This window comes from Brassica napus, chromosome C2, assembly GCF_020379485.1.
Source record: "Brassica napus cultivar Da-Ae chromosome C2, Da-Ae, whole genome shotgun sequence".
NCBI classification, from domain to species: Eukaryota; Viridiplantae; Streptophyta; class Magnoliopsida; order Brassicales; family Brassicaceae; genus Brassica; species Brassica napus.
The window spans coordinates 52,108,230-52,118,719 of record NC_063445.1 but is presented as its reverse complement, the minus strand read 5'-3'; the positions used below and the strand labels follow the sequence as shown (position 1 = coordinate 52,118,719).

Sequence of the window (10,490 nt, the reverse complement as noted above, 5' to 3'; positions counted from 1 at the left end):
AAATTGTATGAGAAGATAAAATGTATAAAAAGGGGGGGGGGGGGGTGTGAGGAGAATGAACAAGGCGAAGAATGGTGAAAAATCGTCCGTAGACAAATATATAACAAAGGAAAATTAACAAACTAGAGTTGTCCAAAAATATACACATAAACATTGTCTTGATATATTTATAGAGATATACGCTTAAGAAGACAAAAACAAAAAGCAATATCAAATAAATGTGCTACTTTTAGTCATGGTTAATTTTCTTGGCCGAGTACCTGTTAACAAAGAGAAAACAAATCTAGATGTGAAAAATGCAATAAACTAAAGTACGGTATACTTATAATGAATAAAATTTTGAAATAGCATAGCTTACCATCTCCTAAATGACGTTGCCGAGTCCAGTTGACCCGGCTGAAGATGGAGTATGGATTGCACGTGGACTAGATGATGGAGTGGTTGGAACGTATGCAGCTTGATCAGATTGGGGATCATTGCCAGTCAAACTGAAACCTGTACATTGGAACAATTTGATCCTAATCCTCTCTGAGATGAAGTAGAATGGAGTGACAAAGAAGAAGAACCCAAGAAGCGCTGCTCCAACTAAACAATAGCGGCTCTTAAACATCGCCACCGTTGCAGTGCCCAAAGCAATCACCAAGAAAAACGAAGCAACAGACACGCCAACATAGGCGGCCTTCACAAGCCTTCTTAACATCCTCTTGTTAGAGGGAGTCATCACCATGATCACCAACAAGGCAAAGAACGCAAACCAAGCAAACAACCACAGCGACAACTGGAAGGTGAGTTTGAAAAACCGTTTGTTGAGCAGGGACACATGTGGGTTTATGCCTCCGGCAAGGGCAACCGTAACCAGGAGACCGGCCACTGTACCCATAATTGTGCGCGTGTTGGTCAAGTAAGGAGATTCCCATGGTTTAGCCTTCATAGGAAGGACTGCCGACTTCACATTGAGTTCCTTCAACTTTACAAGAATCTGATGAAGCAACACAACAACCATGTCGCATTCATCTGCAGGAGTACTTGCAACTTCAAACTCTCTGCTGAGAGAGCGAACAACATGAGATGATCTTCTTCCTGTGTCTCCTCTGTTAAACAAACATTTTGGCATTCACATATTAAATCAAAATCGAGAGAGAGAGAGAGAGATACAGATACTTACGGTTTCTTATACTCTCCTTTCTCACTTGCAAGCTTCTCTGTGTCTCCTCTGTTAAACAAACATTTCAGCATTCACATATTTAAATCAAAAGCGAGAGAGAGAGAGAGAGAGAGAGAGAGAGAGAGAGAGATACAGATACTTACGGTTTCTTATACTCTCCTTTCTCACTTGCAAGCTTCTCTCCAACACTGTCTCCTCGGTTAAACAAACATTTCAGCATTCACATATTTAAATCAAAAGCGAGAGAGAGAGAGAGAGATACAGATACTTACGGTTTCTTATACTCTCCTTTCTCACTTGCAAGCTTCTCTCCAACACTGTCTCCTCTGTTAAACAAACATTTCAGCATTCACATATTTAAATCAAAAGCGAGAGAGAGAGAGAGAGAGAGAGAGAGAGAGAGAGAGAGAGAGAGAGAGAGAGAGAGAGATACAGATACTTACGGTTTCTTATACTCTCCTTTCTCACTTGCAAGCTTCTCTCCAACACTGTCTCCTCTGTTAAACAAACATTTCAGCATTCACATATTCAAATCCAAAGCGAGAGAGATACATATACTTATGGTTTCTTATACTCTCCTTTCTCACTTGCAAACTTCTCTCCAACACAAGATCTTCTTCCTGTGAGGAGAATGAACAAGGCGAAGAAAGGTGAAAAATCGTCCGTAGACAAATATAACAAAGGAAAATTAACAAACTCGAGTTGTCCAAAAATATACACATAAACATTGTCTTGATATATTTATAGAGATATACGCTTAAGAATACAAAAACAAAAAGCAATATCAAATAAATGTGCTACTCTTAGTCATGGTTTATTTTTTTGGCCGAGTACCTGTTAACAAAGAGAAAACAAATCTAGATGTGAAAAATGCAATAAACTAAAGTACGGTATACTTATAATGAATAAAATTTTGAAATAGCATAGCTTACCATCTCCTAAATGACGTTGCCGAGTCCAGTTGACCCGGCTGAAGATGGAGTATGGATTGCACGTGGACTAGATGATGGAGTGGCTGGAACGTATGCAGCTTGATCAGATTGGGGATCATTACCAGTCAAACTGAAACCTGTACATTGGAACAATTTGATCCTAATCCTCTCTGAGATGAAGTAGAATGGAGTGACAAAGAAGAACAACCCAAGAAGCGCTGCTCCAACTAAACAATAGCGGCTCTTAAACATCGCCACCGTTGCAGTGCCCAAAGCAATCACTAAGAAAAACAAAGCAACAGACACGCCAACATAGGCGGCCTTCGCAAGCCTTCTTAACATCCTCTTGTTAGAGGGAGTCATCACCATGATCACCAACAAGGCAAAGAACGCAAACCAAGCAGACAACCACAGCGACAACTGGAAGGTGAGTTTGAAAAACCGTTTGTTGAGCAGGGACACAGGTGGGTTTATGCCTCCGGCAAGGGCAACCGTAACCAGGAGACCGGCCACTGTACCCATAATTGTGTGCGTGTTGGTCAAGTAAGGAGATTCCCATGGTTTAGCCTTCATAGGAAGGACTGCCGACTTCACATTGAGTTCCTTCAACTCTACAAGAATCTGATGAAGCAACACAACAACCATGTCGCATTCATCTGCAGGAGTACTTGCAACTTCAAACTCTCTGCTGAGAGAGCGAACAACATGAGATGATCTTCTTCCTGTGTCTCGTCTGCTAAACAAATATTTCAGCATTCACATATTTAAATCAAAAGCGAGAGAGAGAGAGAGAGAGAGATATACAGATACTTACAGTTTCTTATACTCTCCTTTCTCACTTGCAAGCTTCTCTCCAACACTGTCTCCTCTGTTAAACAAACATTTCAGCATTCACATATTCAAATCCAAAGCGAGAGAGATACAGATACTTACGGTTTCTTATACTCTCCTTTCTCACTTGCAAGCTTCTCTCCAACACAAGATCTTCTTCATGTGTCTCCTCCTGCAATATATTTGGATTAGATTTTCAAATCCATTAAAATGTAGAAACCAATAACACCCTCTTAATTTTGATAGAAACCAATTCCTATAAATTTCATGAACTTTGAATCTTTATAGGAAAATGTACAAATAAAGAACATAATTTTTATTGACAAAAATAATATAACAAAATTTTGATTGACAAAAGTAATAAAACCATAATCATTTCCATACCATATAGACAGATAAAGTCATTTTAAAAGTGAAATTAAAATCTACTACCAAAAGAATAATAAAAGTCACTTATTTCTATACAATTTTATTATATCAGAATGCAAAAAAAGTTTGTTCCTCTATTATAACGATATTAAATTTCCAAATCTATCACATCAATAAGTTTGACGTACATATCTAATAAAAATGCTATAAAAATTCTCTTCAAATCCTAATGTTAGCATACTGCTAGAATAATGATTTCAAATACATAATCCAATAACACGAGAATTTAAAAGAATTGATGAAATACATAATTGAATACCAGAAGAATTTAATGGAAACTTCAATTTTCTCAAATTCAGTTGATCTTCTAAATTAAATATACCACATTAAGACTTACAAAGACATACTTTTGACATCTACATTGTTGCATAGGTGAGTGACGAGGGTGGTCTTACTGCAACCGGAAGGAGCATACACCATGAGACTAAAGAGACTATCATTGTCAATGAATCTCTTCCTAACATCCATCAATGGCCAATCCAATCAAACGGGAACCTTATAAAGCTTTGCAACATAACAAATTTGCACACTAGTGACTAGTCTCCTCGATCTCGTTTATGATATACGAGGTTTCTGTGTATTAGTTTTTATTTTCATGGATCTTAGTGATCTTGAATATGGGGACTTTGTTTTTGAGTTTTAGTCAACACCTTACAAGTTCTTTCAACTACTTCCAGCTTAAAATAGCAATAGTGAATAAGTACAATACGATATCAAAATCAAATATAATTTTGACAAAGAATATTAAGCTAGAAAATTAATGTGGAATATCATAGTATCTATTTCAAGTGCATCAATCAGATTATACATGGCTGCATCACTATCGCTTCTCCAGCATCCTTCTTTGATAAAAGATGAATCGATTTTGCTATACCAAGCTCTTGGAGCTTGTTTTAGTCCATATAAAGCTTTCCGTAACCTTAAAACCTTGTCTTCAGCTCCCTCTTGAACATATCCTAGAGGTTGTTCATTATAAACCTCTTCAGTAATTTTTCCCATTTAGAAACACTGACTTTACATCTAACTGATGTAGTATCCATTGCTTATGAGCTGCCACTGCAAGAACCATCCAAATGGTATCATGTCTAGACACTGGTGCAAAAGTTTCAGTGTATTCTTCGCCATAAGGTTGTGAATAACCCCTTGCAAATAATTTTGCTTTTAGCTTACGCACTTGGCCATTTTCATTTGTCTTTATCTTATAGATCCATTTGACTCCCACTGCTTCCTTTCCTTGTGGTTTTTCTGTTAGGTACCAAGTTTCATTCTTGATAATCATTCTGATTTCTTCATCCATTGCAAGTCTCCATTCCTTATCTCTTACGGCTTCTTCAAAACAAGTAGGTTCTCCCATAGCTACACAAACAAAACTCTTCAGCCAGATTGTTTTGGTCCCGGTGAATAATCACTTTCTGTCCAAATTGTAGTTTCTGTCTGTGGTGTAGATGCAAACTCGTTTTCTTGTGGCATATGATTTTGCATTCGTTGAAATTGTTTCCATAAGAGGGAAAGAAGGATTAATGGTCATATATGTTTATATGTTGATGATTTAATTCTTACTGGAAGTTCAAAGAAGATGATTCAGACGTTCAAAGGCAAATTGAATTCAAAATTTGAGATGAGTGATATGGGAAGCCTGAAATATTTCTTAGGACTTGAAATCAAACAAGTTCCAGGAGATATTTTTTTATGCAAACACTCTGTTGAAGAAATTCAGTATGCAAGGCAGCAAGCCTATTTCTACTCCTCTTACACCTTACAACAAAGATAATCAAGAAGATGAAGACTTTCGTGATGCAGCTAAATATAGAAGTTTAGTAGGAGGGTTATTGTTGTACTTAGCAACAACACAGCCAGATATATATATCATTATTCGCCGCAGCTTCTTATCTATCAAGGTATATGCAAAACTCCTAAACTAAGTCACTACAAAGAGGCTAAAAGAGTACTTGGCTACATTAGAGGAACAAGTGACTACGGTTTAAGTTTCCAGCAAGTTGCAGAGACAAAATTAGTTGGATTTTCGGATTCAGACCGGGGAGGATGCAAAGAAGATATGAAAAGTACACCAGGCTATTGTTTCAGCCTTGGAAGTGGGGGAAAACTCAAAAACAAGGAACAATAGTATCAAGAAAGTTGTAACAGAATGAAAAAATACTTTCTCAGATTAACAATGTACGTACAAGCAGAGTATTTAAACATACATTGTATACGGTTTAGTAAAAGGAAGCTAAACCGATGACTTAACCAATGATTAAGCAAAAGAAAACTTAACCAAAAGTCTAATTTAAACCGGGTTCTCTATTACACCCCCTCAAACCGAAGCTGTGGAAGAGGCTCCAAAATGTAAAGACCATGCATGAGCAATCCTTTACCAATCGTCAAGTCCCGAATATGGTCATGTATAAACCAAGAATCATAATAAACATGAGTAGACAAATCTCGATTCTGCAATAAGGAACTAACACTCAACAAGTTGAACTTGAAACTATCAACATGTAAGACATTTTGTAAAACAAGGTGTTCTGAAATATGCACTGTTCCCGTGTGACTGATAGGTACACTAGTGCCATTAGGTAGAGAGACTGTCACACCTGAAACAGGGCAAACTTCACTAAACAAACTCAAGTCAGAGCATACGTGGCTTGTAGCACCACTGTCGACAATCCAACATCCATAGGGTAATATTGAATAAAGAGTGGAAAGGCAATGATGTTGAAATGTAAAAATATGGTTTTCAAAACGAAGGTTAGTAGAAGGAAACACAATCGAAACCTCACCAGCAGTAGAAGTAGAGGCCATGAAACCATGTTCAGTAATAGTGCATGTTGGTTGTTGAGATGAAGGCTGCTTGTCATTGATTCTTGTTTGAGCAATCAACTGATTCAACAAACTCTAAACTTGATCCGTTGTGAACTGGTTAAGATTCAGAGAAGGAGCTGCAACAGCATTAGCAGTCTGAGTTTGTTGAAATTGATCTCTGTTGTGGGAACTGAGACTTAGGCGTAGACTGTTATTGCTGGCCACGGGAGTTAGACGGTGAAGACCGCTGATGCAACTTATGTCCTGGAGGATAGCCGTGAATTTTATAACACTTATGAACTGTGTGACCATTACGTCCACAATGAGTACAAACAGGCTTTGGAGGGTATCAATTGCCTTGATAAGCCGCTGCATAAGCTGCATTGTCAGTAAGACCGTTATAGAAGCTAGACTTTGGAAGGTTAATAGCAGCAGAGTCTATAGGACCAGAGTTTTGAAAAGCAATTGTATCCAGTCTTGTAGAAGGCTTGATAGTCTTTTGTCTCTCATCCTGAGCCACCATATTAAAGACATCTTCAATGTCAGGAATGGGCTTCAACATAAGGATGTGACGCCGTGTAGACTCATATGCTTCATTCAATCCCATAAGAAACTTCGTAACGCGGCTCTTCTGATGCATCTTCTCCCATAAAGAAGCGGCATTGCACTCATAACGACCACAAGTACATACCGGAATCTCCACATAGTTCCTATACTCCTCCCACAAAGTAACAAGCTCGGTATAGTATGTATTGATGTCCATTGATCCTTGTTGAATTGAACTCAGACGCTGCTCAATCTCATACACCCGAGGAGCATCATCTTGCTTAAAACGAGCCAACAAGTTCTTCCAAATGGTTTCAGCCGTCGACATGAACAATAAGCTTTGACCAATCTTCTTAGAAACGGAATTCATAAGCCAGGTCGCCACCATATCGTTACATCTCGACCAAGAACCATAATCATGATGAGCAGGAGGAGGCCTCAGAATCGTTCCATCAATGACCCCTAGCTTGTTGCGAACATTCAACGCCATCCTCACAGATCGACGCCAAGAATGAAATTTCGAGCCTGATGATAAACGATCGGTAACCAAAACCAAGCCAGCGTGATCAGACGAATGAAGGTAGTACGGGTTTTCGTATAGATCCGTGAGAGGACGAGCTGGATCCGGAGCTGGTTGTTGCTGACCCGGGGAGCTCATTGAATTAAGATATGTTGAAAGCAGTCGGCAAGATCAACAATCAGAAGCAACAATAACTCGAAACGAAGTGAAATCAGCAAGAAACAACCGCAAAACGCAATCACAAGCTCAGTATGATTCAGCGAACAACAGAATCAAGAAGACGAGAGAGATTCGCGATACCAGTTCAATCAAATCGAGGACAAAACGGAGACATAGGTCAATCGTTAGCTGACGAATCGAAACGCTCATCCTTGAATCGATTTGATGAAGACGAAGATCAATAATCAAATGCGGAGGCTTAGTATGTGCTCTGATACCATATCAAGAAAGTTGTAACAGAATGAAAAAATACTTTCTCAGATTAACAATGTACGTACAAGCAGAGTATTTATACATACATTGTATACGGTTTAGTAAAAGGAAGCTAAACCGATGACTTAACCAATGATTAAGCAAAAGGAAACTTAACCAAAAGTGTAATTTAAACTGTGTTCTCTATTAAATAGCACAATCTACTGCGGAAGCTGAATACATATAGCTTTAAGTGAGGCAACAAATCATATAAGTTTATATATAAATACATGAATATATATGTATGTAAATAAATGGAATTGTTTTACATACAAATGTTTCATAGGGATGCTCTCAAGTCCGGCTCTGACTGCTAGGTATCTGACAATCCTCTGAAAGAGAGGCTTCGGAGTTCCCATGGAAGGCACATGTGATTCAAGTACTATTTCCATAGAAGCTTGTTGGCTTTAATCGAAAGGATATAATCTATATTATTATTTATGAAGTGATTTAGCTTATTTGTCATAATTTCCATGATTTTAAGTAATTTTGCTTATTTGTCATGTTTTACTTATGTTTAAGCTGAGTCATTAATTTATTAATAGTTTTTAGTTGAATCCATAATTTATGAATTTAAATAATATAACTATAAAATATGTAATCTATTTTTACGGTGACACAAGGAGTATTTTTTCTTCTAAACACCTAAATCTGAAATAGGTTATATGTTTTGCCACGTGGACGCTTATGATATGGTTTACTGTCTTCTTCCTATCCACAAAGGTTCTCAATACAAAGAGAGCATACAATTTGTCGGGTGAAAAAAAAAAAAGAACATACAATTTGTGAAGTGATTTAGACTGTTTTTTTTAACATAAGATTTTGGAGCGTTCATATATTTTTAGTCCAATGATTGTTTTTTAATTATAATATCTGCACCTATTCGTAATGAAAATTCACTATGTAATCAATAGTTTTAAAGAAAACTAATCTTTTGGAGTAGATTCCAAGAAAAATCATTTGTTTCATATACATCCAATTTTATACTTTATCTGTTTCATAATAAATATCACTTTAAATTTTTATTTTTTTTTAAGTAAATATCATTCTATAATTTCAATGTAATTTTGTACATTAAATTTATGTTTTACGTTTTTGGATAACCAATAAGTTTTTTTAAATAATTTTTATTTAATGAATCATACATTAAATAAAAATATACTAATCTATTACACAATTTTATTAATCTCAGTAAAAAGGTCAAATTGACAATTAAAATGAAACTAAGAGAGTATACTCTTTTCTGACTTTGTGGAGTAGTTGCTGCGTAACGAAAAACATAAGAAATATTGACATACTGATTTGGTACGTACTTGCACCATCCGAACAAAAGACAACATACAAAAGTTAGAATAGAAGCAAAACTAAAAATATTTAAAATAAAGCAAAAAGGTTAAATGATCAATATTGCCAAAATGAAATCAGAATATCCTTTATTCGGATTATTTCAACAATTATATTAGAAAGTTTAGTCTACAGTAAAGAGACCGGAGATGAATTATTTTTATAGTAAACATGTTTCTAACATAAAGCAATAAAAAAAAATTAAGAAAAACACACAATAATGATACAAATTAATATAAGATATAACTAAAATGTTAAACAAAAATAAATTTATGTGCGCTAAGTGTTTTCATCTTCAAATTTTAACCAGTCATCTTCGTTATAAAATAAATTCTATTACACTACTTAAAAAGAAATATGCCACAAGTAGGTTTAACTGATATATATTCATCTTATCATATCCCATACAATGTTTCTTATTCATAAATACAAATAACACTTTCAATGAATAACACTCCTATGTATTCATCTCATAATATCCATACAATGTTACTTATTCATAAATACAAATAACACTTTCAATAAATAAAATTTGTCTACATCATAATAGATATATGTTTGAAGAAGAGAACATGACTTCACGTAAAACCCAGATGTACCTGACCACATAAATACATCAAGATAGAACATGAAATCTACTTCACCTCTATTCTATTAAACATGGACCTGGAACCAAATTATGTTTTTTTTTTATTTGACTCCAAAACAGAACCAGTGCCGGCCCTGAGGCCAAGCAAATGAAGCAACAGCTTGCGGCCCTAATATTTTTATAAGTAATACCGACCACAAAATTGACAAAACTCTTGCTAGTCTAGTGGTAGAATGTTTTTTAATAGGTGTCAGTTTATGTGTTCGATGCTTCTTCTCCTCACTAATTTTCTTTCCTTTTTTAATACATTAGTTAAGAGCCCAAAATTTTATTTTTGCTTCTGGTCTCAATAACTATAGGACCGACTCTGAACAGAACCACCAGATTTGCAGAGAGAAATCTCACCATTAATATAAATCGCCGGAATACGAATCAAACCAATATATCCATTAAGATCAAATTCTCTACAGCTGCTCTTGGATATCTTATTGATACAACCATAAACATCATGCAATATATGCTCACATACCATGACATAATGATCAATCAAATCCTGCGCGTAGCGCGGACCTCCCCTAATTAGATATATAATTATTTTGATTTTGCTTATTTGTCATGTTTTTCATGATTTTAGTTAATTTTGTTTATTTGTCATGTTTTTATTAGGTTTTAGTTTAGTCATTAATTTATTAATAATTTTTAGCTAAATTACTAATTTATTAATTTTAAAAAAAAACCGTAATGAATTTTATATATAATTAAAAAGGAATTTTGATTTAATAATATTCAAATCTATATGTTATATATTCTCTCTCTTTCTCTTTTAGCTCCAACTTCTCTCTAGAGTTTACAAATCGAACT

The 10,490-nt window shown here is 35.6% G+C and overlaps 1 protein-coding gene across 1 annotated transcript; it reads right to left on the bottom strand.

Annotated features, from left to right (window-relative positions):
* Nucleotides 1-6,508: 6,508 nt before the first annotated feature.
* Nucleotides 6,509-7,363, bottom strand: LOC125582480. The gene has a single exon (XM_048749222.1). The coding sequence runs from the start codon at nucleotides 7,361-7,363 to the stop codon at nucleotides 6,509-6,511; it is 855 nt and encodes a 284-aa protein (XP_048605179.1).
* Between the last annotated feature and the right edge of the window lie 3,127 nt (nucleotides 7,364-10,490).

Excerpts from the sequence above, each read along its gene's own strand:
- LOC125582480 (XM_048749222.1), bottom strand. The coding sequence starts at position 7,363 with ATGAGCTCCCCGGGTCAGCAACAACCAGCTCCGGATCCAGCTCGTCCT.